Source organism: Phalacrocorax aristotelis, chromosome 6 (genome assembly GCF_949628215.1).
Source record: "Phalacrocorax aristotelis chromosome 6, bGulAri2.1, whole genome shotgun sequence".
Lineage (NCBI taxonomy): Eukaryota > Metazoa > Chordata > Aves > Suliformes > Phalacrocoracidae > Phalacrocorax > Phalacrocorax aristotelis.
This window is the reverse complement of record NC_134281.1, coordinates 60,890,050-60,916,922: the sequence shown is the minus strand read 5'-3', so window position 1 is coordinate 60,916,922 and position 26,873 is coordinate 60,890,050. Positions and strand designations below refer to the sequence as shown.

General features: G+C 47.3%; 1 protein-coding gene and 1 long non-coding RNA gene across 4 annotated transcripts in view; both read right to left on the bottom strand.

Moving 5' to 3' along the window:
- The window catches only part of LOC142059419 (uncharacterized), a 443,822-nt gene extending 431,861 nt beyond the window's left edge, over positions 1–11,961 (bottom strand). The window contains exons 1-2 of the long non-coding RNA XR_012661334.1: positions 11,733–11,961; positions 2,253–2,360 (exon numbers count right to left, since the gene is read on the bottom strand). This is a non-coding gene — a long non-coding RNA (uncharacterized LOC142059419). The remainder of the gene's footprint in view (positions 1–2,252; positions 2,361–11,732) is intronic.
- An 8,978-nt stretch (positions 11,962–20,939) lies between these two features.
- Positions 20,940–25,750, bottom strand: S1PR1 (sphingosine-1-phosphate receptor 1). Of its 3 annotated transcripts, XM_075098252.1 has the most exons (3): positions 25,609–25,750; positions 24,470–24,563; positions 20,940–23,748 (listed from the first exon to the last, which is right to left on the bottom strand). In XM_075098252.1, the coding sequence occupies exons 2-3, from the start codon at positions 24,511–24,513 to the stop codon at positions 22,485–22,487; spliced, it is 1,308 nt and encodes a 435-aa protein (XP_074954353.1). In that variant the 5' UTR covers positions 24,514–24,563; positions 25,609–25,750; the 3' UTR covers positions 20,940–22,484. The 3 variants fall into 3 exon arrangements, with proteins under 3 accessions (XP_074954353.1, XP_074954354.1, XP_074954352.1); XM_075098253.1 differs by lacking the exons at positions 24,470–24,563; positions 25,609–25,750 and adding an exon at positions 25,296–25,440; XM_075098251.1 differs by lacking the exon at positions 25,609–25,750 and having other exon boundaries at positions 24,470–24,767.
- Positions 25,751–26,873: the final 1,123 nt, after the last annotated feature.

Genomic DNA, 26,873 nt, shown 5'->3' with positions numbered 1-26,873 from the left:
TGAGAAGCCCCCGGTGATACTATTTCTGACCTAAGCACAGAGTACAGTCACACAGTGACGTTTGGCCTACACTCCCCTTCAACAGCAGTCCTGTATGACCGTCGGCTGTGGAAAATCCAGCCCAAGCCCTTTTCCTTTCCCTCCGTATGCTGAATAAGTACTTTTTACAGACAAAGACAAAGGGATTTTGATTAGATATGCTACTTTTTTCCAAGACAGGAGTCATGACTTTCAAAGCCCATGAGTTTGGGCTACATACTTGATCAGAAAAATAATCCACTCGCTGTCAAAGCCTCTGATTATCCAAGCAGAGTAGCATTGGATGCTCTGCTGCATCTGTAGCTATTCACTGACTTAGACTGTGGTTCTTCACTGGACTGTACCGAGACAGAGATGTCTGTCACTGGAATTTCTAGACATTACGATGATAAATAGCGACATCTTCATGCAGACAAACATGGCAAAGTCCAGTTGGTTTTGGAATTATCCCCCATTTACCAATGATATAACAACGGCTATTAACTGACGTGACACACTTTTACTTTGCAGAAAGACACAGAATTATTTTGAAGTGATAAAATGTAGTGTGATCCGGAGTCCCTGGACACCCCTTGGAGATGTGGAATGCAGTGAAAATACAACTGTATTGCATCTAGACACTTAAAGGGTTGCAAGTCAAGTATATTTCTTCCTCTTGTGATACACTTACCTCTGTTAGCTAAACTCTAACAGGAAATTCAGGTCTATTTCAAATACACATAATAATCTCATGGGCATTCTTATACTGACTTAGGTCCCAGAAATGACAGGACATGTCTACTTCAGGACATATGAAGCAAACTACAATGACAAAGTAAAAATTGTAGTGCTCCCGTTGTATGCCTTTGTGCCACACCTGAACATGAGAAAACAGCAAATTTGTTGAGGTGAACACTTCCGCAGAATGTTTTCTCAAAGCTAAAAGCAAATTCTCAAAGGTTTCATGGCCGTCTCATTAGATGGCAGAAAAACGAAGGTGGTCTGCATATAAAAGATAAGGAGTCAGGCTGAGAGATAAGCAGCAGGTATCACTGGGCTGAAGTGAACCTCTGAAACTGCCCTGCATGACAGTTGCAGGCTTGGGAAACTGGTGAAGCTATGAATTTTTCTTCTGTCATGTCCTGAAGAGGGGCCTTCCCTGACTGGGGAATCAGTTTTCTGCAGGAAGCAAATTAATTTCATTGCAAGAGTGACATCCTCCCGCTCTCCCAGATGCCACAGATTCTATGTTGGAAGGCACCAGGGCCTGTTATACGGCTAGACTGGTGAGATACAGAAAAGACAGGTCAGATAAATTGCTTCTAACTAACCAAACTGAAATTCTCAGATCCAGAGATTATTCAGATTTTTCTTCAGGAAAGAAGCGATGGGTCTCCAAGGGAGAACCATATGCTTTGCCTGGGTGAAGCGATGAGTGCTGCGGTACCAGCTGGAAGAAATCTGGCAAGAAACCTGCGGATAACCAGAATCTGCAGCTAAGGAAAAATAAAGAGTAGACTTTGCACAACAGAGAACACTGACGGTAGTTATAAATTCTGCCCCCCCCTCCACCCCCTGCCTTATGTATCATTTATATAATGCTAGAAAATTACAGTACTAACCAAAGAGGGAAAAACTGGAAAGAAAACAGCTGATGTCATGGCTTAATATATCAAGAGAGTAAGGTTAAAAAAAGGATGATGCTAAAGTATCAACTGAAAAGCTGATGTTGCAAATTTTGGCTCTTGTTTGACTTTGCTTTTATATGAAAAGCTTATTTTGATTTTATTTCTTCTTCTTTTTACAGATTCATAATTTATTGCTGCAATATATAAAACTTGCTGCTCATGTTTTTACAATGGAACTTTCATTTAGTTACTGAGGTTGGAAAAGGTGTATTTATCTGCCCTCTGCTGGAAACACACAGCAAAAATACAGTCCTGTCAGCACTGTCTTACCAGCACAGTGCGAAAATGGTTCCCCCTTCACATATAGACCACCTTCATCATGGATTCAGCAGTTACACACGGGCTAAATTTTATTTAATGTACCGACTCAAAATAAATTTTGTCATATTTATCCATTACTGACTTTACTCTGCTACATAAATGCTGGGGTCCAATCTAATCCCACTTAAACTGGAGTAAATAAAATGTACCTCTGTGGAAATCAAGGGAATTATACTATTACAAAACTGTCTAAATGAAAGCTGAATTATACTGTTAGAAATGTACCTGGTAAAATATGGATTGCCACATGCACAGATAGAGGCACTTTACATATATTCTGTCCATGTCTGTGGAGGTACAGGACTGATCCAAGTGGATGAAATCCTAAGTCACCTGAAATAAAAAAAAATATATTGCTGGAAATCTGATTATTATTCATCAGAATTTTTTTTTAAAACTTTCTGCAGACACTGTGTGTGTCTGCGCCCAACCAGCTTGTTCACAAGAGCTCGCCACGTATCCATGCGGGATCATTAGGAATGACTGATGGATTTAAAGATGAAGTGAAGATCACAAGAAGAGAGAGGGCTCAACAAAACCACATTCAGAATGGAACTGATGCTACTGATCAAAACCAGGGGTAGGCAGGCCTATGCTAGACCAGCTACCCCTCGGACAGTGAGGAAGCAAAGGACCTGCCAAAAGCACTGAACACGTTCAGCCCCATTACCACATTTACCGTTCTTCTGAGGTCATTCCTCCCCACCATCAACATTATCAGAAAATGTTATTTTTCCTTAAGCATTTGCTTCTATTATCTTGATTTCCACCAGTTGCTTTAGCTTGCTTTCTATTCCCCCCCCCCTTTTTTTATTTTTGAGGGAAGACTCATACAGGGTTTCAAGCATCTGAGTGAAACATGGATTTTTCTAGCAGCAATGCAATAACTGATGAGTGATGGCAGCCACAAAACAGATTTTCATGCAGTACTACTACTTTTTTTAGCCCAGGTCCAACTGTGATATCTGTTAAACCATCATCCTAATTAGAATTCTAGCTAACGTACGGGAAAAAGCGTGGTTAGTCAAAACTGACAGAAACAACCCACTAATTAGCACACAGATTGCAGCTTCTTTTGCATCTAGCTCATCTCCTCCTATAAGCTGATGCAGACCCACCAAACCTCAAAGAGCCCAGATGTTTTTTCCAAAGACAACCTTTAGGATTCTAAGGCATATATGCAGCACTGCTCTTTGCGCTTCACTATACGGGCACTTGACATTAATTCGGTTAGTCCGTATGTGGTAGCAGATCTTCAGCATTCAGAGGGTGGATATTACCATAATGAAAAACACAAAAATACTGCACTGGCCATCATGCAGCACTTCTGGGCTTGGCTTGGCTTCACCTAATGAAATGCTTCACCTTCTGTGGTTTTTTCTTACTGATGGAAAATGACATCATACTCAAAAACAACACAACTGTCTCCTAATTTTATCACTTTTCATGATGCTTTGATCCTCCTAGTCTTATGCCTATAAAAGATTTTTTTTTTTGTTTTTTTAAATTGCTTTCCTCACAGAAACATTTCACCCCCCATGAATTGCATCCTATGGGCTTCACTTTCATAACAAAACCTACGCTAGAGAAACACACGATGGTAAAGCCACTTAAATAAAACATTAGCCTGTACTCTTCTACCTTTCATGCTGTTATTGTAAATTAATTTTTAATCAGTTCCTACCCCAGATACATTCCTCCTTTAAACATACACTTATCACGTACTGTTAAAAGCATTTCTAAAAGGGCAATTTAAACACAGTGCCACAGCTGCTCCTTAGAAGCCCTCTAATTCACATTTATCTCTGGTATCAGCTTCAGCCACGATGCTCTTCCTTTTTACAAGCTTCTAGAAGTGTATTCGAGCTGTGCTTGGGATGACAACCCATTTCTGCCTTCAGGGCTTGCTGAAAGGGATTCTGTATTAAACAGGGGGCTTTCAAAGCTGCAAAGAGCAGTTAGGAGTCCATCTACCACACGTATTTTAGAAAGTTTCTCCTAACATTTTATTTGGTTTTTTGGGTTTTTTTTTTAAACATAGAAGTATAAAAAAGACGCAGCTAGCTACACTGCTATAAAGTTTGGTCCTCTTCTGTATGACTGCAGCTTTCTGTTACAAAAAAGGTGAGGAGGAGGTCCATGATTCATAATATGTACATGAAAAATGACAAAATATACAAAAGCCACACTGCTTAGCAATTATCTTTTCATTGTAAACTCTTCTGCTGTTTCTCACTGGCCAAACTTGAAGCATTCTGCCTTTGTTTACCACAGACCTGTCTGCATTAGACTAAGGTTTTTTGGGGGGAGAAACAATGAAAAACAAACAAACAAACAACCTCAAAATCACCTCTTTCTCATCACTGCGGAGTTATCACTTTCACTGGGAAGTTCTGACATGCCTACCTTTGAAGTGGGTCCAGCTGAGAAGTATACTTTTGTTATGCTTTGTCACCACCAAAATCTGACTAAATCCTCCCAGAATCTTCAGTAAAAACTTAATGGACTTTTGGAGCTGAATTATCTGAGGAATCTCTCCCACTGAGGACATTCCAGCACTTCGTACCAGGCAATGAAACCATAAACACAGCAGCCTACAGACAAGGCTGCAACACCCGGGGTGGGACTTCCCAGGAGTCACTTGTCATAAGCAAGGGTGCCCTGTGGTGCAAGGGGTGCTCTGGGCTTTCTGACTTCATGACTGTTTGGCTTTACAACTTTAACATTGCGTCCAGGTAGCCTTTATTATGTAATTGCACAGTACACGACAGCAGAGTAAGACGGAGGAAAACACGCATTTTGCAAAAGCATTCTGTATTATCGCTGCTTTCACTACTAGGTCAACTTCCAGTGTAAAGCTTTAAAACCTTGCCATAAAAATGAACACTAACAGAATTAAACGTTTCAGGCTAACAACCATTTCAGAGCAGCAAAACCCCTGCTGAACCTTTCGATACCGCAGGCTGTACAATACACAAGCCAGCGGCACACCTGCGCGTCTGCCCACAGTAACGCTACGGACACACACGAATTCCACGCAGAAGGAATGAGGCCCACAGGTGGCACAACCTGCAGCACCGCTCCTCTCCTTTGGGGAGCTTCCCCCCCCCCATCATTTAGCCTGTAACAGTGGAAATGTATTAACCATCCAGACGCAATGCAAACCCCATCTTTTTCTCTGCAGCCAGGCAGGACACGACTGATGGGTGAGGCTCAGCAGAAGGTTTGGGGCCTAGTGGGGATTTATTCCATTAGGACAATGCTGTGAAATACTTGTTAAGATTGTTTATCACAGCAGTACATTTATAAGCTATTGCCAAGGATGTCTGGGCCAATCAAATGATATAAATAAATCACAACAGGGTCCAACTTATGACTTGGCAATTTTGGACCGAAGTGAGCATATGAGGTTTAGAGGCTGATTGCGTCCGGGAGGGGAAGGAAGGAAAATTTTCTTTTCAGTAACAGCGAGCGAGGCAGAAGTCATACCCTTTCCATTCATGATCAGCTGACAAACACTGACGGCACAGCATACAACCAAGCATCATTAATCCCAGCCAGTTACTTATCTCCAGTGTACACCCTGTTCTTTAACTGTTATTGCCGTTCTAAAAGGAAAATTAAAGCAAACCCAGAGGGACGTGATCTTCTTGCTGAAGTTCATACAAGCTTCAGCTGACACGAGGCCCGTGCAGGGTATTTCTAGAGCCATAACGTCTTACAGACAAAACCAGAGATGTTAGGGATGGATGATATCTGCTAAGCCATCTGTTCTTTTTCATTGCCAAGGCAAAACTATTCCTACTGCATATTTATTTGACTTTTACATTAGTCTTAAATACTCCAGCGGATGGAGCTTCCACTCTTCCCCTGGGGAGATTAGACTCCCAACAGAATCACCGGCAAGACATTTTTCCTGGTGTTCAGCTTAAACTACCCCTTTTTGATGTCATCCTAGGACCCTCATCGTCCTCTATTTGTGCATGTGCAAGTTTCCATGTTTCAGCACACAGGGAAGAGAAGCTGTGCACAACAAGGACTGTTATATAAATAGGTTTTAAAAGAGTAGAGTACATACAGCGAGGCTCTCAGAGAAAACAGATCCACCCTCCTCCTAGAGAATGTCAGGACAGTTAAGTCTTATGTTTCTCAGGTACGGGCTATAATCATTGCAGTGTTATCCCAGATTTCTAGTAGAGGGGGACAGACAACAGTTTCAGGGCACCAACTGTTTCTTTCATCTGTATGAAATCAGCAGCAACTTGTTTCTAGGTGAGAAGCTCTGCAGAGGCACAGCTGGCCCCGTACCTCCAGTTCTGCTCTGTTTGGGGAAGATGGGGCCAGAGAGGCTGCAGAGCCAGAGGAGAGCTGGATGCAGCCGCCCCAGTCATCAGCCAACCTTGACTTAGCACAGACTAACAACTGACCCAACGCTTTCCCCCTGATGCTCAGGCAGGTGCGGAATCACACAGCAAGCCTAGCATTATTGCTGGTCTGCGTGAGACTCTCAGGCTAGCATTTTAGTGTACCCTTTGTGTTTTCGATTGCTATATGTGAATATTCCTTGAATTTAGAGTGCTGGTAGAAGGATACTGTGTACAGGGTTTTGTATGGCTGTATATCTGCACTGACTAAACTTTGCTCTCCTCACAACTGATTAAGTTCTGACATCTTTAATGTTTTCCTTCACTGTTTACCTTCAGCATCTTTCTTTATGCATAGGTTGTTCTCCAATGTAAAAGACTGTTCCATGATTAGGTTAACAACAAGGGTTTTATTCACGTAATCACCATCCCACACCCTTACTAATTTCGAGATTAGGTTAACTGAAGTTAACCAAAGTTAATCCATTACAGAATTCAATGTCTATTTTTGCCCTGGTTTTAATAAGAGTAGAAGAACCCTTCCAGGTAGTTAAGTCTCATTGTACTTGTATATCTAAGTAACAGTTAAAAGCAACTTGCTCAAAATTGATCACTTTTCTACATAGTTTAAGGCTGGGGTTTTTGTGGGTTTTGTTGTTTGGTGCTTCTTCCCAGCAGATGAAGCAGATAATTTCATTTCAGGCAATTTCACTACAAATTGCCACTTTCACTATTTCTCGCTGTTTCCAATGGGAACATTACTTGTTTTCAAGGAAGACAGTGGCCCATAGCAATACTGAGAAATATCATTAGCAGAGGCATAAAGTTGATATATATATTTTTAGCAGTTTACTACTGCAGCTAGGTACCATATACAGAGCCTCCATAAAAATCCTAGGAATCTGGGACAGTTATTGGCTCTGATGAGATTCCATAAGATTCAGTGGCACATTCTGGTTAATCTAGAAATACATTTGCAGTCACAGCCCCACAGATCGTTTATAAAAACTATTACCTCAACTTTTCTATTGCCTCTACAATTCAAAATCTGGTGACAGCATCCTTTCTTCTGTTGACATCTCAGAATCACAGACTCACAGAACGGCAGGGGTTGGCAGGGACCTCTGGAGCTCACCCCGTCCCACCCCCTGCTGGAGCAGGCACCCCCAGAGCAGGGGCACAGGGCCGCGTCCAGGCGGGGGGTGAATGTCTCCAGGGAAGGGACCCCACAGCCTCTCTGGGCAGCCTGTTCTACTCCTCCTTTGCCCGAGTGGTTCAAAATAGTCAGAATAACAGAAACATTAAGTACCATAAGTCCTAGAACAGAAGTCTGAATGCTTGCCATATAAAAAATGACATTTTATGACCTATGAACTATTTCAAATCTTTTCATGGTGTACACGTCTCTTCTCCCAGGTTACTAGTCACAGGACGAGAGGAAACGGCCTCAAGCTGTGTCAGGGGAGGTTTAGATTGGATATTAGGAAAAATTTCAAGAGCGGTCAGGCCTTGGCACAGGCTGCCCAGAGAGGTGGGGGAGTCACCAGCCCTGGGGGGGTTCAAAAAACACGTAGACGTGGCACTTTGGGACATGGTTTAGGAGGCCTGGGGGTGTTGGGTTGGCAGTTGGACTCGATGATCTTAGAGGTCTTTTCCAGCCTTAATGATTCTGTGATTTGATTTTGTATCCCACTGCTTCCTCTACCAAAACATCGCACAGGACCAAGTCATCGCGCTACATAATTCCTCGCCCGGAGCATTAATAGCCCTCGGTAAGAGGCATCAGGAGAAGGAAAAGTTTGCCAGTCCGGCGCCCGAGGCACGGCAGCGCAGGCCGCAGCCCGCCCGCTCCCTGCGTGCTCTCCCAGCCGGGCCGGCAGCCGGCAGGTGGCCGTCGCGTCCCGCCCGCAGCCTGGGCTCCCGCTGCTCTTTGTTTCCAGACGACGGGACCTCGGCTCTCTCTCTCATCTGCAGCTGGCAGGGCGTACTGGGAAGCATCCTGAAACACTCCCGCTCCCGCCCGGTTCCCTGGACCCCAGCATCCGACCGGCCTGACAGCCCAGCGGGGCCTCTGCCCCGGCTCCCCGGGGTCACCCCGATGCACGGCTGGAAGGGGAACCTTTGCTCTTCTCCCTGTCGCGGCCAGAGTTTGTTCGAGACACTACAACCAAAGCACCCACGGTCTGTAAGTGATATTAACTTGGCCGTGAGCTCATTAATCCAGTGCTCACTTGTGACCTGAGTGCACATTACCTAACCACAGGCACAACAATTAACTGTTCTTTCTGTCTGGGTGTATAAGGTGGCCAGGCGGTACCTAAGCCAGGTCAAACTAAACACTGCATCTAGGCAGGACTCAGGAGGTATGGGAGGATAAACCAGGGATACAGCAGAAATGGGATAAGGGCCACTGACAACTGTCTCAGGCTCGTGGGAAAAAAGAACTTTTGGGGTAGGGCCGTTTTCCCCTCTCCAGGATGGCAATGCATTTCCCTCCCCTTTTCCCCCCAAATCAATGCTGTGCACATCCCCTCCTGGCAGCTCTCTTCTGCCACACAAAGCAAGCGCTTTCTAACAGAAAATGAGAGGCAGAACAGACTAGAAGAAGTAGAGGGGTGAGCGCAGGCAGGTGGTGAAGGTGGGAGGAACAGGAAGATCCTGAAGCAGTGGGGTTTTCCAAGACTGTCACTTTTGCTGAACCCTGGAGCCACCCCCTCCCGAACTTGGCTGCTGCAGGGCCGCCGAGATGTCAGGGAGGCGGTGGCAAAGATGAGGATAGCTGAAATGATTGCACTGGGCAGGCACAGAGCACATATCCCTAGGAAAACAGATTCCATTGCCCTCAGAGGGCAGTCAGAGAGAATTATGGCTTTAAATTAGGTTTTGGGGCATAAAGCAAGGAAGACAGGAAAAGTTCCTGTTTGCTAAACTGCCGTAAGCTGAGCTGGTTGAACAAATTCTTTGCAAGCATTATAGGTTTATAGGTGAGAGGCTGCAAGCAAAGTACCAAACAAGAGAGACAATTCCCTTCCGCTAGCACAGAATTTCCTAAGTTTTCACTCACAAGTACTGAGAAGAACCAGAGAACCCTTTAAGGGAACATCTGTACTCAAATCCAAATGCAGTCGGGAACATTTCTTCTGCTTTTATTAGAAAACTGTCCCCATTAAGCAACCAGCATTTCTCACTCACCTGAGCTGACACAACAGCTTTTGACAAGCTGGTGAGAAAGTCTGCCGCGTTTGGAACAATCCTGTACACTCTCATCACTACTGTTTGTTAAAAGGGGTCACAGTCGTTAATTTTTACGGACAGTTCTAAAACTAGTAACACACTGTCTTCACACAGACGCTGTTACTGGGAGTGCACAGTGCTATCTGTTCAAAGCCATAAGCAAAGCATTTGCAGTGCATGTCCTGTACCATCAATTGGGGCAAATATTATTTCACAAAATACCTCGACAACTATGACATGAATTCCACTTCACGGGGAGAAACAAACACTCGCACAGCCGCCATTCACTCCTTTTGCACTATTCTGGATTCTCAAGAATGGGTGAACAAAACAGTTTATTTTCTGCTGAGGCAGACTTTCTGTGTTTGCTCAAATAAACATTCAACCGTGCCTGGCAGGGTGGAGCTGAAGTTTGGCTTTTCTGCCCATCTCGTATTGTCATTCTGAAACTTACAGGCGTGACCACCTTTGCAGGATTTCCCTTTCACGCTGAAGCATGGGAAGCAGCAACTGAGCCAGCATGCAAGAAGCGGCACAGGAAAAATTAAGAAGTGCAACTATCATTCATTTTTCACCACAGCTCCAACACCACTCCCATGCAACCCGATGGTAAATCTTTCATTGACAGCAAGAGTTCAAGGTGTGACCCAGAGCCAGCCTCAAGACAGGAGGCTGTGACCACTGAGAGGGTCAGATGCAGGTCTGGTACGAGGGGGCTGAACTTTTAACAACTTTTGATAGAATTTCCTCGACCACTGAGAGGGTCAGATGCAGGTCTGGTATGAGGGGGCTGAACTTTTAACAACTTTTGATAGAATTTCCTCCACCTTTTGCCAGGAACAAATTTGATCTGAGCACAGGATCTGCATTAAATTAGTATTGTCCCTGTGCAACTCTTGCAGTCCCCTTTCTGCTTTATGATGCTTTCTATTCATAGTCCCATGGCTAATTAACTGTTGTATAAAAACAAAGACTAAGCAAACGTGTCTTTTAGAAACCAGCCAGCAGGATCCTGGGATGGGCAACAAGGAGCGATGGGGAACGATGCCTGACCCGCTTGAAAAAACAAACCAAACCAAACCAGCAAAACAAAACACTTAAGGATAGGCAAGACAAAAAGCATGAATTTTCATCCCTCTCCAGAGAAGACAAGAAAATAGTGTAATTTCAGCTTCCCCAGCACTGCACATATGAAAAGTTCTCTTTTGAAATACAGGCAGCAACCACAAACGGAACTGTAGTAATGTCTCTGCAATCAAAACAGTTCTGGGTACATCTGCATGCCTGGAGGCAGATAAATTAGGGTATCTAGGGCTGGCAGGATGCCAGACAGATCAAGGTCCAGGCACCAGCGAGCCACGTTAGCACGCTGAAACTAGTTAAGTCACACAAAATATGGTACATTAGCTTAGGCTGCCTTGTGGTTACCCAGCTATACAGCTTTCAGGCTCAGATGACCAGGTCAAAGCACAGAGGAGATGTGTCTGCACTTGACATACCTTCCATGTGAAAGGCAAATTAAAATCAAACACAAGTCTCCAGAAACGTGTAGCTACAAATGGAAACAAGAAGGGCAGCCTGTTCTTCTGGTCTCCTTTTGCTTTTCATCTCACTTATTCTTACAAACTTCACCTTTGCAAACTCTAATAAATTCAGAGGATACGGTGGCAGTATTTTAAGACTGCTAGGATCAAGGCAGAAGCAAATCCAAGCCTTTTTCCTAAATCACTCATTTAACTCCAATGCAAACACACACACAGCCGTTCAGAACCAGGAGTCAAAGTCAAAGGACAGACAGTGTTTACATTCTCCTCTGATGTATCATCAGCAACAGAAACTTCTGTACCTCCACCACAACTAGTCAAACAGGCCAGACTTTTCTTTGTAATGGACACAGCAGTACCACACAACCTGCGCGAGTGCGACTGAACCCCCCAGTACGATTCTGACAACAGGGGAAATCTGTTCATAAACCCCTTATGAATTATGTTTGTGCCCATCTCTGTTAGACCAAAACTTAATTTAAATTGTCTGAGTTCTCCACTACCTCCACCTTCATCTGAAATGCCAAGTCTAACAGCAAGGCTAACAGAAGGATAGTACTGACCTTTAAGGGCTGTCAATTTACATAGAGTGCTTCCAGGCCAGCATGCCATGTGCCAAAGAGGGTTACAGCCACAGACCGAAGCCAGCTCAGCAGCCAGCTACCCTGGGATAGAAATGAGCAGACATGTGTTTCTGCCTTCATGTAAGGAGTTCATATTCTGACACTGTGCTGGTTTTGGCTGGGATGGAGTTAATTTTCCCCACAGCAGCCAGGATGGGGCTGTGTCCTGGATCTGTGCTGGGAACAGCGCTGATAACCCAGGGGTGGTTTCGCTCCTGCTGAGCGGGGCTTGCACAGAGCCAAGGCCTTTCCTGCCCCTCACCCCACCCCACCCGCGAGGGGCTGGGGGGCACAAGGGGCTGGGGGGACACGGCCTGGACAGTGACCCCCACTGCCCCCAGGGCTGTCCCACACCACACGGCCTCATGCCCAGCACACGGAGCCGGGGGAGGAGGAGGAAGGGGGGACGCTGGCAGGGATGGCGTTTGCCTTCCCCAGGCACTGTTAGGCGTGATGGAGCCCTGCTGCCCTGGGGATGGCTGAGCACCCCCTGCCCATGGGGAGGAGGGGATGGGTTCCTTGGCTTGCTCCGCTTGTGTGCGCGGTGTTTGTGTTCCCTGTTACCCTGTCTTTGTCTCAGCCCACGAGGTTTCTCACTTTTACCATTCTGATTTTCTCCCCATCCCACGAGGGGAAGGGAGTGAGCGAGCAGCTGTGTGGGGCTCAGTCACTGGCCAGGGTTAAATCATGACACATCCTTTCTACTCCTACAGCACAAAAATTCATAGGGATTACAGCGTTACCTGATTCTGCAGGTTTTGCAGGCTTTTTAAATTCAATGCAAAGTATGTATCAGACATAAAATGTTATAGGCTTCATTCATTATGTCATCAAAACTCTGAACATGTTAAAGCCACCACTGTACTACGTCCAAAACCCAGGCAGACATGGACCTGCTTGATGTATCCAGGCAATGCTCACAGGTGACAAGCTTTTTTTAGCTCCCTGGCTCTGAATGGGAGGTCTCATGCATGCAATTGTATCAGTGAAAAATCCTACTTCTGATTTGTGGGAAGTCCTCCACTTTCAGTTTCATTAAATTATTGCCAGATTATGATCACAATGAGGAAACTCAGTTAAGGCATTGCAGTTGATTGATAGACCGGGGGGGGGGAACTCACACTGGTGGTTAGACTTTTTGTGGTTAATATTGTTTCTTTTCTGACTCACTGTATTATAACAATGACATTCATTTAGAAGGGAAGAAGTTTGATTAGGTTGATTTCCCATAACAGAAAGAGAGTAGAGGCCACACACAAGGCTAAGCCTGCAGGTGACACATATCAAAATGCCTTTAAACACAGCTAAATAGGCTTTGCTATTTATTCCACTTTACTATGAAGACAAGTGGGGTTCAGAGCCATACTAACCTCATGTTTCACAGGGACACAGGCAATTGGGACAAAAAGCATGACCTCTAGGAATACTTATGCTTTCTCCAGTGTACCTGAGCTGATTTATTTGTTTGCAGTCCCTTCTATCCCTGCAAATAAACACTTTGATGAAATGAGCAAGTCCCAGGGAAACTTCTTCAGGCAGAAAGATGAAAACTCTGGTTGTTTTATCAACAAAGTAGCTGCATAAATGCACGCAAGATCAACAGGAGCGGTGCAAAGGCTGCTTGACAACCTATGTGAGAAAGCTGGGTCCTCTGCCTGAATAAACATGAATTCCTATCATAATTCCCAAGGTGTCAAGATGGGGTGGCACTGACTTGGTCTGCACCTTGTGTCTTTAATAACCTGTTCCCAAAAGGCTGCCCACAGGCGGATCACAGACAATACTCAGGTAAGTTTGGAGGACCACCATAAAGGCAAGACTGAAACAAGTATGTTGTCTATGCTCTGTGCCACAGCTTTTGCACTTCGATTTTGTACTTAAACTCCAGCTACCAAGACTTCATTTGTTTGGGCTTTAATTTCATGTGGCATCATCTACTGTCACCGCACTTCAGCTGGGGATGCATCTTGCAGCCGCGCATACCTACAGGAGCACACAAACACACGCAACTGGTGTACAGTTCCAAAAGGAGGAACTGTAGGTCCCACACAAACACCACAGCCCCCCATACTGTGAGGGTAGGAATAAAGCCCGACCCCAGGTCCTCCTCCCCCTTGCACACGACGCCCAAGGGACACTGTCCTGCCTCACCCAGCTTCCCGGCGAGGGCCTCAGCCCTACGCGCTCTCCTCCTCGACACCTCAGGGGCGCCGGTTTCCCCAATGGCTGCCCTGCGCTTCAGGCTGAGGCTTCCTGCGCTCCCGGCCCTGAGCGCGGCGGGGCTGGGGGCTCTCTGCGGCTGGCCCTCGGCCATACCGCGTCTTCCCGCCAGCTGCCGGGCCAGTCCCGCTTCAGCTAAGAGAAAATAAAAATAAAAACCGAGACTTCAACAAAAATCCTTTCATGAACAATCCAAGACCTGCAATGCACTTCTGGAAAAAAAAAAAAAAACAACACAAAAAAAAACACCAACCAAAAACCAAAACTCAACCAACCAACCAACAAAAAAACCCAAACCAAAAAACCCAACAAAATACTTCCAGTTGCTTTGGCATTGCCCCAAAAGCTCACGCAGGGTTGCTGGTTTGTACCGAGGGAATATGCCGGTGGAGCAGGAGGGGACCCATCGCGCTGCCCCCCGGGGAGCCATGAGGGGAACCCGGCTTCTCCCCTCAGGCCACCCGTTCCCTCACCGCCCTTGGAAGGCTGTGTCCGCCTTAAGGCGGGGGATGGGGTGCTCCCGGTGTAATAACCAGCTGCAAGGAGAAGCTTGAAAGTACTTCCCAACAAAAATAACTGACTCCTGTGTGAAAGCCTACCCTGCTTTACAGCTGCTCCGCTTAAATTCTCACCTTTAAGGTTCAGGCTTAACACCCATTAACTCGGCATTCGCGGAGGCTAAGCAGCGTTTCACGCTTTCTCAGGCGCTGGTTTAACCTTTCGAGAGCTGCGAGGGCCAAGGTGAGGGGCAGGAGCCGCGCGGCCCCAGCAGCCACCTGCGCCCGCCGCTGCTTGCCTACCGCAGGGCCCTGCAAACTCCCCCACGCGTTACAGCACACGCTTTTTATTCATTTACTTATTACCAACATAAAAGTGTTTCTCAGATCTTTTCTACTTCGCTTTTTTGGCTGCTGGTTTGGGGGCTTTTTGGTGGTTGTCGCTGCTCCCCCACCACTGCCCGCCCGGTGAGCCGGGGCCTCCCCCGGCGCTGTGTGGGGCCCGCAGTGCCGCCTGCCGGCTGCGGGGGCGGCCGCTGCGCTCCACCCGGCCAGCTCGGCCCCAGCGGCCGAGCCCCGCACACCGTGGCGGGAGAGAAGCGGAGAGGAAGAGAAGGGAAGCGTGGGGCAGGAAGAGCCGGGCCGGGCCGGCAGGAAAACCTGGGGGAGCGCAGGAACGGCGCACAGGAAGGGTGCCGGGGGCGAGGGTAGGGGGAGCGGTTTCAGCGGCCCCGAGGAGGGCTTGGGGAGGAAGAGAGGGTGGTTTTTGTCTCAGAATAAGCAACTCGGAGCCGCTCTTCATCTTTCTGCCAACTGAGAGCCGTCGTTGCCGGCGGGGGAGGCGGCGGGGGGCGCCGAGAGCCCCGCTCCCCCCCTCAGTGGGTAAAGGCCCGCCCCCGCCATTTTGTGTGGGGGCGCGCCTGTCCGAAGGCGGGAGTCGTGCTTCTTAAGTAAGAGGAAAAAAAAAACCTAACTCCTTAATTATATTCTGAAATACAAAGGTACTTTGAGTCTTCAAACATAAAACTTCAGGTAAATCCCAATATGAAATAAGTGTTTTAACTGGTTCCGGTTTCTATAGGCAGAGTCTGCTTTTTGCCTGGAGCTTTAAAAAGTTTTTTTCTCCATCACCCAGCACACTTCCATAGCCTGGCTGCTAGGCTGAGTATTGTGTTTCTCCATTCTCGTCTCTCTGGTGGGAAAAGGCTTTGCTCACTGAGCCTTTTATGTTAGTTCATCCTATTAAAGCGCCTTGCTTTGTTGTCCTCTGAACCCTCTAATGCCTCTGCATTTTTTTCAGCAAGTTTAGTGAAAAGCAAAACTTCACTCTGTAGTTAAAGAGTCCTGACTAGGCCCACTTCCACTGGTGAACCATTTCAAGTTAAAAGATTCAGTATTCCTTCACTATTGCCTCAGCTGTACAAGTTCCTCTCCCTCACACCAATGTTATTTACGAGAAAAATAAAATATAACCACTTTCGCAGGGTGTTAGCCTCTGAGATGAAAGTTAAAGATTTCCTCAAGCAATATGTGCAATAGGACATACAAAAACAGTAAGAGAGCTAATGCGATGCAAAATGCATTGAACTTCTAAAACCAGAAAAAAAAGTTAACACTTTTTGGAACCGAGTTGTAGGCTGCTTTGAAGTAAAGTCTCTGTGCCACCGTAAAGTATTTGTTCAAAAGGTGCATAGCCCAAATAACCCTGATCAGAGACACAAGCTACACACAAACAAGCAGTTTCTTATCTTGCACCTAAACCAGCCGTAGAAATGAGAGTTGTGATGGAAGTAAAAAACATCTAAAAGTGCCTGTTGTTTGGGGAAGGGCTAGTATGTATTCCTTGTGCAACAGGCATCTGAATGGTCACCAGATTAGAAGAAGTCGTTAGACCATAGTTGTGTCTTCCTTGAAGGCAAGAAAGATAATAATGCAGACTTGTTTTTTAATAATAGCACCTCTTCAGAATGTGTTTTTCAGCTGAGACCTTGATCCTTTTCCACCACAAGGACAGAGTTGCACATACTATTAGAAATTATTTTTTTATTCTCCCACCTTACAGTAACGGTGATACAGCAGCATCCAGCTCATCAAAGCACAAGGAACCATTGCAAGTAGCTGGGCAATAAATGACCTGGCACACCATGCCCCATATTCCAAATGCCACAGGTACTAGCTCTTTGAACAGTACCTCAAAATGCAAAATATTCCCTGGTGAACATCCTTGTGTATACATTTTTTTTTTACATATATATATCTATATCTCTTTGTGGGAAGGTGAGAATTCATAAGACCTTGCCCAGAGTTGCTCAGGAAAGAGTTGCAGCTCTAAGGACAGAGATCACAAGTGAAAATCCTCAGCTGAGTGTCTGTATTACCAGAGGGGATTCCTTCCCTTCATTTCAAGTGGAAAATATCAGACTGTAGTCCAACCCCGCCACCCCCCAGTTCCAAATTGTCCCTGAAACCTGTTCTCCCGTACACTCTCAATCAAAATCTTGTGCCAAATCTGATTTTCACATCATGAAAATTGTTATTGCGCTTCCCCTGTAACCATATAAATTCTGTTTCTATTGCTTATAGCAATTCACATCCCCACCTTCACATTCCACAACTGTAGGTGCTCGTATGGGCAAGAATTTGTCCGAGACAGTTTCCCAGTGATTTATACCAGCATCCTGCTAAGAAGTTTTGGCTTAAGCCAAAGTGTCAGCTGTGATTCAAACCACAGATTTTTCCCAGGTAGCGACGCTGCTTTCATCGTTGATTTCATGCAGCCTGGCAGGTAATTTTAACCCAGTATTTATTCAGTGATTTCCCTTGAGCCTGTGTTTTCCAAATGTTCATTAGGTATCAAAAATTATGCAGTCTGTATTTTGATGTTTGGAATTTGTGATTCCAAATACTGCAAATGTTACATACACATTAATATTCAGTGTGGCTTTGGTCACATGCATTTCCAAAGAGCCGTTTTGATGTATAGTTGTTGTATCATGTATTTAAAAATGGATCTTCTTCAAGAAATCATTCACATAAGCTCAAAATAAATATTGGCCTTTGTATCAGGTTTCCATTATGAGACGACTAAACCAGGCTTGGTGGAAGGTTCACAGAGGGTTGACGGAGCTTTGTCAGCTCTGCTTTATTAGGACTTTTCCACGCCAGAGCATTCCTGGGTGTGGCTGATGGGATTTCCTGCCTTTTTGTCCCGTGAAGGTAGCACAGAGGGTCCAAGTGCAAGGAAATGGTTCCCGCTTCGCTCCCGTTAAGATTTTTCGTTAGGGTAAAAGATCTGGCCATGCAGAGCTTTGCGTGGTGGCGTTGTTTGGAAACGGCTGCTTTGACACAACGTCTCTCAGAATTTGTGGGTGAGCAGGGGAGACACAAGGAATGCGTCACCCTGTTCCTGCAGGGGAGAGGGTCCTTAACATTGTCATTCTCTTCAGTGGATCACAAAAGTCTACGCTAATTATGTTCCCAACTTCCCCCCAAAAAACAATTTTTAAAAAAAAATATCTTGTTTTATATTAGATGCTTGAGTTTCAGATCTCTCTAGATACTTTTTCTTTCAGCAGAAAACTTGTAGTGGAACAAGGTAGCTGTACCACATGTTCTTACATCTAGCTCCTGTGTGCAGAGTGAATTTGATTACTGTTAATTATCATAGAAAATCCTGTGCGTAGAGTAATAATTGAAGGCTGATTTCTTGACCTGATGTGATTCTTGCAGACTGTGTAAAAAGAAATAAGCTTCTACCAGAATAACTTAGATGATAGAGAATGAGCGGACTCTTTCAATCTGTAAATACAAAGATGGAATTAGAAAAGTTTGTGAAAGCAGATTATAGGGACTGAATTTAGATGGATTTTGTTTGTTTGTTTCTTAAATCCTTGGAGGTTCAGTTGTAGTTTTAATTTCGTTTTCCAAGAAAACCAGTATGGGGAATTATTGAAAAACAATAGAAGTTTTCCTGGGGACTTTTAGAGCCTCATAGATGACAAAGCCTGTCCTTGGGGAATTTCCAGCATTTCAGAGCTGGGCAGGTTACATAGGTTAGGTCTACACATCCACGTTTTTGGATGCTTTGTCAGCCTGACCCTTTTTGCAACATCTGATAATGCCGCAGCCAATACAAAACACCATCAGCATTGAGATCTTCCAGGCCAAATTAGGAAATGTTGCAATTGGGCAATCCCTGTATTTCTTAGTTGACAGAGTAAGAAAAGGATGGGTGACAGTATTTTTATGGTTTGATGTCCCCTAGGTTTGGTTCTGGTGCCTGCACGGTACGGCAAGCCCAGGGTTTGTTCTGCTGAGCTGTCTGTCGGGCGTTCTGGCCGCAGCCCCTCCGTTGCCCAACACCCCCTCGCCATACCTGGGTCCCACACAGGCACACCTAGTCGGGAGCTGCCAGGCAGCAACAGACAGATTTTATGATCATTTTTCCATCCCTGTTCTATTCCTTACACTGGAAGAACAGCTAGGAAAAAGAATATCAAAAAGGGCCAGGTTACTTCGGGTAATTCAGGCGATTTTATTTCACGCAGGTTGTTGGTATAATGCACCTTTTCGGTTCTCCGTTCATTTTCTCTGCCCGCTCGTCACATGGCCAACACCAGGACAAAGCCGCGTGCCCTTTCGGTGCGTACCGAAGGTGGTCGGGGGCCTGGGAAGGGTGCTTTCTGCATTGCGCATTTCAAAACCGCGCGCTACGCATCTGCCCTAGCGTGCTCGTGGCCAAGGAGCTGCCGAGTTCCCCCACAGGAAGGGAAGCGCAGTACCAATGGCCTGTCTTTTCGTTTTATGCCCAGCAGCAACCCTTACTTTTATTATTAACTTATGACGGTTATTGTTCCCTGTCTGAATCTTGTCTACATGCATAGGCGTGGCCTGTTTATGGAGGAAACATTTCAGTCATCCTGATCAAGAGCGTAGGAAATGCTTCCCATGGCCCCGTGCCACACTCTGATGTTTGCATTTCTTTTACTGCGTGAATTACGTAGGGCTTTGAGCTCCCTACCAAAACGGGGCTCCCATCGCACAGTCACCTCCATAGGGGAAACAGTCATTTTCCGCAAAGGCCGGCAGCACAATTTGACGAGCTAGATAAGCGAGGGGTACAGAAACAAAGGCAAAGCGAAGGGAAGTGACTCACCTGTGGGCTATCAGCTACGGCTACGCAAAGGCCAGTGGTAGTCAGGAGGGGTCGGTGGCACAGCCGTGCTGTGACATAGCTCATCCCTTGTCACAGGATCTCAGACCCACGCGGGACAACCAACCTTAATGCCCGTAAGGCTTCAAGAGCGGAAGGGCCCTCGTCCTTCAGATAAACACACCCTTAACGAAACACCCCGTACGTTGGCTTTATGCCTTGCCGGTAGCACCTCGAGGGCTTAACTTGGACTTTCATGGTTTATGTACTCTTGGTGCTCAGCACAGAAGTGACTTTATCCCTGGGACAAGGCAGTGCCGTCCCTCATGACTGTCAGCACCCAGCGCAAACCATCCCTGCCCAAATGAAGGCCTGAGCCAAGAGAGGCTTTATCTTGTGCGCAAATACAGATTTGACATTTTTTCCAGCCCTGCTCGGGTCACTAATTAAAAGCCGAGGAAGTGAGCACACATGAAATCATTCCTTCCATACAGGCAGACAGCTGGAGAGAAATTCCAGCCTGTTTCCACTCTTTTGTCTTCAGGGCATTTTTGGAATTTCCTTCAGGAAGTGAGGTTATGACCCAGAGCCTTCCTCGGTGAGTCGGCTCTCGTTTCCCACAGTAAACCTTGCACAGCAATGACATACAGTACAAGAAGGTGAGGTTTATCTTCACACTCCAACTGCATCCTGTACAAGCTCCACGGAACTTAAAAGTAACACCGAGAGGGAACGGCCGCAAGAGAGGAAAGGCAAGCCAAGGCTTTGGAAGAAGTCGGGCAGTACCTATTCATCTGCGCTGCCACGGTCCTTGCTGGTGGGCCCAGCGGTTACGTAGCTGAGGCCGCCATTCTACATTTCACAGCCTTCCTGATGTTTGCAGTAAGCTAAGAATTGAACTTACAGATTATATTAGCGATAAAAGTGAATTATTTCACTTATTCTGCTCTAGGCAGTCATGGCTTAAAACCGGCGGGCGTCTGGTTTGCCTTCTGCTTGCACTTCATTAGCTGTTGGAGAAAAATCACTACTGTCGAGATTTTTTTAATGGCATTTCATCGAACCGGCATGTGCTGACAAAAAATTGTATTCTAGCTCATTTGGTGTTTAACATGAGCCCGTAAGTGGCGTTATGCATCTTATGTCCCCGCAGAATTGGCTTAATCCCAGCATATGCTGAAATCAAGGAATTCTTTCACTGACTTCTGTCAACAAGAAACCACACCTGGCGTGAAACCCCCCACAACAGCACAAAACTACTAGTGATCTGATAACAGCTTCTTTAAAAAAATCAGTTTATTAATGTTTAGAAGTCAATAAAGCTATGTGCAAATTGAACAATAAAAGTCAAACTTTTTAAATACTATTTTTTAAACCAGAAAAAAAAAAAAATCCGTTTAATTGCACTGGAAGTTTTACTACAAAGGTAATAAATTTTCTTTAAAAAATACCACCCCTAGGAACTGCCCGTAACTGTAAATCAGTCAACTGCTCTCAGCTACCCCAGATATACCACTTTTGTTACAGTAATACTCCAGGGCACGAAGGCTCCTGCATCTCATTAACTTGTTTACATTGTACACATTCAACCCCATTAGCACAGGTTAGAAAAACAGACGAGTAAAAATGATGCTGTAAAACAAATACATTCAATTTAATGACAGGTACTTCTTCCGTGAACTGATAAAATACAGACATGTTTGCTGAAATTATAAACATTAATAAAATGTGCCAAAACATATTGCATTTTGTTACGGAAGTGCATTTATCTATAGCCATTTCACTTCAGCTTTCCTTTTGCTTTTCTGAAACTCAAGGTATTCTTCTCAGGTGTTCCGACTGACCTTCGCCTTTGGAAAGACTGTGAACCTGACACTGACAAGCCCTTTTAGTTTTTCACTCTTCTTTCTTAGGCAAAACCCCTGCCGCCGTCAACGGTATGTTACACTTTTGGATTTACCTTCAGTCGTCTTGAAGGGAAACGACCTTTAGTTCTACCTTGCATTTGTCATGATAATGCAGCTTATTTAATGCTATGGAATAACAAGGCAATCAACGTCTGGGGCCAAATGCTGCTCTGAGCTACTCCATGAAATCTGACACAGCCAACGGAATTGTACAGGTGGAAGTAACTGCAGAGTCTGGCTCATGGTCTTCAAACGGAACAGGGACTGACAGCAAAGATTCACAGCTCTGATCTCGCTAAATGAACCCCAACGGCTTTGGACTTTGCACATAAAACCTTATGACTTACGGAAAAACTCTGGAAAGTGATGCCGAATTATGGTTGTACATGGTTTAAATTATATTTGTGTGATCTCTTTCCTTGTTACGTGCTAAACAAACGCTCCTGACCAAGGATACCAGAGCCACCACTAAACTCAGTACAGAAAGATCTTTGTGTCAGGGGTTTGCTGCAAGTAAAGGAGAAATAACTTCACATTCTTTTCACAGGGAAAAAAAAAAAAAGAAAGATTCATTCTCCCTCTCCCGCCTCCCCCTCTCTCTTTCTCTCGCACACACCAGGCATCATTTCACCAAGGCATCAGTCTTTCAGAGTTACTAAGGAGATTTCAGGATATGAATGAGCCTGACAATCCTCAGCTGCCTCAGTGCAAAGACAAAACATGCTCCAGGGAAAAAGATTTTTCAAGCCAGAACAGTCTGTCCCGTTTCTTGAACTCCAGCCTCGCAAGTGCACCGTTTGCCTCGTTAGAACTAATGCTACTTGCTCACTTCGCCCAACGCTGCCGCCGTGAGCGGGGGGCGTCTCAGCTCCCCCATTTCAGAGGAAGGCTCTGAAATACACCCCCGTGGTTACTCCTAAGATGATGAGGTAACGTTGCCCGAAGACATGATGGTTTCAGGACGGTCGCCTTCCTCCTTCTGTGGGTGGGAGGAGTTGTCAGACTTACTCCGGCTGAACTCCATCCCTCCGATGATCGGCCTCTTGAATTTGGTCCCCGAATCAGCCGGGGGACATTTGCAGCAGCACAGGATCTTGATGAAAGCCCTCCGCATCTCTTTGTTTGTCAAGGTGTAGATGATAGGGTTCGTGGCTGAGTTGAGCACGGCCAGTACTAAGAAATATTCTGCTTTATAGAGGATTGGGCAGGTCTTCACTTTACAGCCCACATCCAGCAAAAGCAGGATGAACAAGGGAGCCCAGCAGGCAATGAAGGCAGTCAGGACTATGATCACTGTCTTGAGCAAGGCTAGCGACTTTTCTGAGCTCCTAGTAGCTTTGGTAATGTTTTTCCGAAACGTCAGCCTGCGGCTCCTAGTCCTCACCATGGAGTAGATCCTGCAATAGAGGACGACAATAGATAGCAAAAGGCCAGTGAAAACGGTGGTGCAAAAGAGAATATAGTGCTTGTGGTAGAGGGGCAGCACGGTGGAGCAGTCGGACAAGAGGTTGATGCAGTTCCAGCCCATGATGGGGAGTCCCCCAAGGATCACGGAGATCACCCAGCACGCGCTGATCAGCAGGAAGGAGCGGAAGCTGTTGCTGCCATTGTGGAGTTTCATCTTCAGCATGGTGATGTATCTCTCGATGGCAATGGCCAACAAGCTGAACACAGAAGCTGACAAGGCCACGAACATGCTGCCTTCCCTTACAAACCACTGGGAGCGGGTGAGGCTGTAGGTTTTGTGCCCAGAGAGCAGGAGGTTGGCAGTGTACGCCACGCCAGCCAGCAAGTCCGAAAGAGCCAAGTTCCCAATGAAATAGTACATGGGTCTGTGGAACTTCTTGGTTTTCCAGATGGTGAGCAAGACAAAAATGTTCTCTAAGATTATAAAGCAGCAAATGATGATAAAAACCACCGATGTCACTTTTATTCCACTGTCCGCATTCTCATTTAGCTTTCCCGTGTAATTATAATGCTCTTTGATGACATAGTTGACATCAGTGCTGGTGAGGTTGCTGACGACCTTCGGCGGGGCGGTGGTGCCGGAGCTCATGGTGCCCAGCTGGGCGCCGCTGCCCCAGCGGCCGCCGGACGGTGACGCCGAGCGCAAACCCGGCGGCTGCCCCGCAGCTCTGCGGCCCGCCCGGCTCTGCCACACGGCCTCAGAAACAGCAGCCCTGGGAACGAGAGGCACAAAGCCCACAGTTAAAAGGAGGCAGGTGAACACGTAACAAGTGATAAACATTTAGGCCAGTCTGCTGGTTTAGATGTATCTCAGAGCCACGAATGTATTCACACATGAATCGCCATCGTTTGGCTATCAACAAACATTTAAAAGGCGGTTAGGCAGATTCAACAGGTAAAGCTAATAAGACAAAGAAAGCCCTGTCGCGCAGAGCTGAACAGGTACATCGGAGTCGGCAAGGGCTGCGTTACTGGGCTCCTTCCAGCGGAAGAGGTCTCCCGCCGCCCCAGCGATGGGTTCTAGAGTGTCTTTTTCTTCAGTAGGAAACACGCCTTGCAGTGCAACAGCAGAGATTTACAGAGGGAAAAGGCTTGATTTGCTTTAACTGCAAACGCAGGAAAGCCTGCACAGGAATTACTTGACGGGAGACCTGCATTCTGCTCCGCTAATAAAGCCCGACCGTGCTTTGGAAGGACGCGGTTATGCAATTCACTGATGCCATCTCAAACAGTGGTGAATTCACTGATGTCTATAGGCAAGAGATCGTCTCGGAGTGGTAAACAGGAAAGGGGTGACCTTGCTAAATAAAAGTAAGAATGTGCTTTGTAAAACCCGGAGCAGGAGAAAGTTTAGAAAATCAAGAGAAAACATGTGAATAAGCTAGATGGGAAGCCCATTCCATCAGTCTGAAACGAAGAATGGCAAAAAAATACCTTGCACTTGAATAATTAGCAGCGCAAGCGTTTGAAATGGGCATGATCAAGGGATGCAGGCACAGAGGGAACTCCTTTTACATCTGAACATTTTCTAGCGGGCATTTAAAGAGAATTAAAGATGTGAAATCATGCAAGGAGAGAACAGACAAAGTTGTTGAATTACAGCCTAAGTGGGGCAAAGGGGGAGGTGCAAGGCCAGGGTTGCGGCTCCCCCCCTGCGCCGGGCTCCAGCTGCACTGCCCTGCCCTGCACCCCGCACCCCTCCTGCCCCGCGCCTCACACTGCTCCCGCCCTGCACCCCGCACCGCTTCTGTCCCGCACCTCGCAGCGCTCCTGCCCTGCACCGCTCCCGCACCGCACCCCGCACCGCTTCTGCCCCGCGCCCTGCACGTCGCACCGCACCTCGCACCGCTCCTGCCCCGCACTGCTGCTTCACACCGCTCCTGCCCCGCACCTCTTCTGCCCCCCGTACCACTCCTGCCCCGCACTGCTTCTGCTTCACACCGCTCCTGCCCCGCACCTCTTCTGCCCCCTGCCCTGCACCTCGCACCGCTCCTACCCCGCACTGCTTCTGCTTCACACCGCTCCTGCCTCGCGCCCTGCACTGCACCCCGCACCGCTCCCGCCCCCTGCCCTGCACGTTGCACCGCACCCCGCACCGCTCCCGCCCCGCGCCCTGCACTACACCTCGCACCGCTCCTGTCCCGCATCCCGCACCGCTCCCGCACCGCACGGCAGGTCCCGGGGAGCCCCCTCGCCCCTCTCCCTTCGGGACCCTGGCGCGGCGCGGTGCTGTGCGCGGCCGCAGCTCGCCGAGCCTCACCTCGCTCAAGCGCGGCGCGGAGCCCCCCTCGGCCCCGCACATCTCGCGTGTTCGCGGAGCGACTCAAGCGGCCGGGCCGGGGGCCGGGTGCTTTTAGTGTTCGTGCCGCCGCAGCTCTCCGCCCCGCCGCGATCGTGCCCTCCCGCCCCCGGCCCGCCCCCGGCCCGGCCCCCGCACCCCGCCCCGCGGGAGGCGGCGGCTCCCTCCCACCGCCGAGGGCCGGCACAGGAGGGGTGAGGCCGAAGGACGTGTCCTGCGTGGCACCGCAGCCCCCGTTGCTGCGGGACCGCGCAAGGAGCGCTTGAGGAAATACCTGGAAGAGGCTCCGCCAGGCTGGGGCCCCGCCGGTGTGTCTGTGTGTCTGTCCTGGCAGGCGCAGCGGCGGTGCCGGCTGTCACCCGCGCTCGGGGCCGTGCAGGCTCCCGGGGCGCTGGGTGACCCCCCCCAGCCCCGTGGGACACCTCTCAGCCCCATGGGTGACCCCCACCCCCCAGCCCTGTAAGGCACCCCCAGCCCCTTGGGTGACCCCCCCAGCCCCGTGGGACACCTCCCAACCCTGAGGGTGAGATCCCACGACCCGTGGGTGAGCCCCCCATCCCCGTGGGACACCTCCCAACCCCGTGGGTGACCCCCTACAGCCCCGTGGGTGACCCCCCCCCCAGCCCCGTGGGTCAGCCCAAAGGCAGAACTGGGCACCGGCCCGTGGGGACTCGCCTCACACTACTGTTAAACACGACCCCGTGTTGGTGCTTCCACGTGCAAAAAAAAAAAAGTCTTTGAAGGTTCAGAAGACGGCGTCAGGTACCTACATGTGTGAAAATACAGAGCAAAGTTTTAAATTAAGTTTTAAAACTAAATGGGTAACGACACCTACTTACGGTGGTAACAGCGCTATTACAGAGGCTGAGAAAGGAGTGAGTTTAGGTTTTATAATTCCTTCCCTCTTCAAACTTTTAAAAGAAAAACCACCTCGGCGTACATGAAATGCCAGCTCCGTTGGTAATGCGCTGTTGCGCTTAGTACGGAAATTCTCCTCTTTCCCCTTGCTCTGTTCTCTCTCACTCCACTCCAAATCGACACGCAAAAGACCATCCCAACAGGCCAGAGTTCAACAGCTCAGGTCCCTCAGCTCAGAGCATCGCACCCCAACCGGCAGGAGCAGTCGTTACGGGGAAGCAGCTTTCCTCTGGAAGCCAGAGTAACTCTACCCTCAGGTAGTCAGGCCCTCATTTATGCTAACAGCCACGCTTCAATTGCTCCACGCCTCTCCCAGAATGACTCAGATAAATTACACTGGCAAACAGACATTTACCCTTCCACCACAAAGCTAGAAACTTGAACAGATATTTGGCTTTTCCACCACAAAGCTAGAAACTTGAAAAGATGTTCGGCTTCCTGAGAGCCTGGAGGAAAATACAGCCGTTAAATTACAACTGTCAGAAAAAGCATGCGAGATAAATCATGCTTGAGGTTGACATATGCATCCCCTGCAACTGCCTGACATACCCCAGATATTTCAAGCTTTCTCCCTTATTTAGCTAATTTATAGCAAATATTAAATAAAAGTGCGTTCAGTGG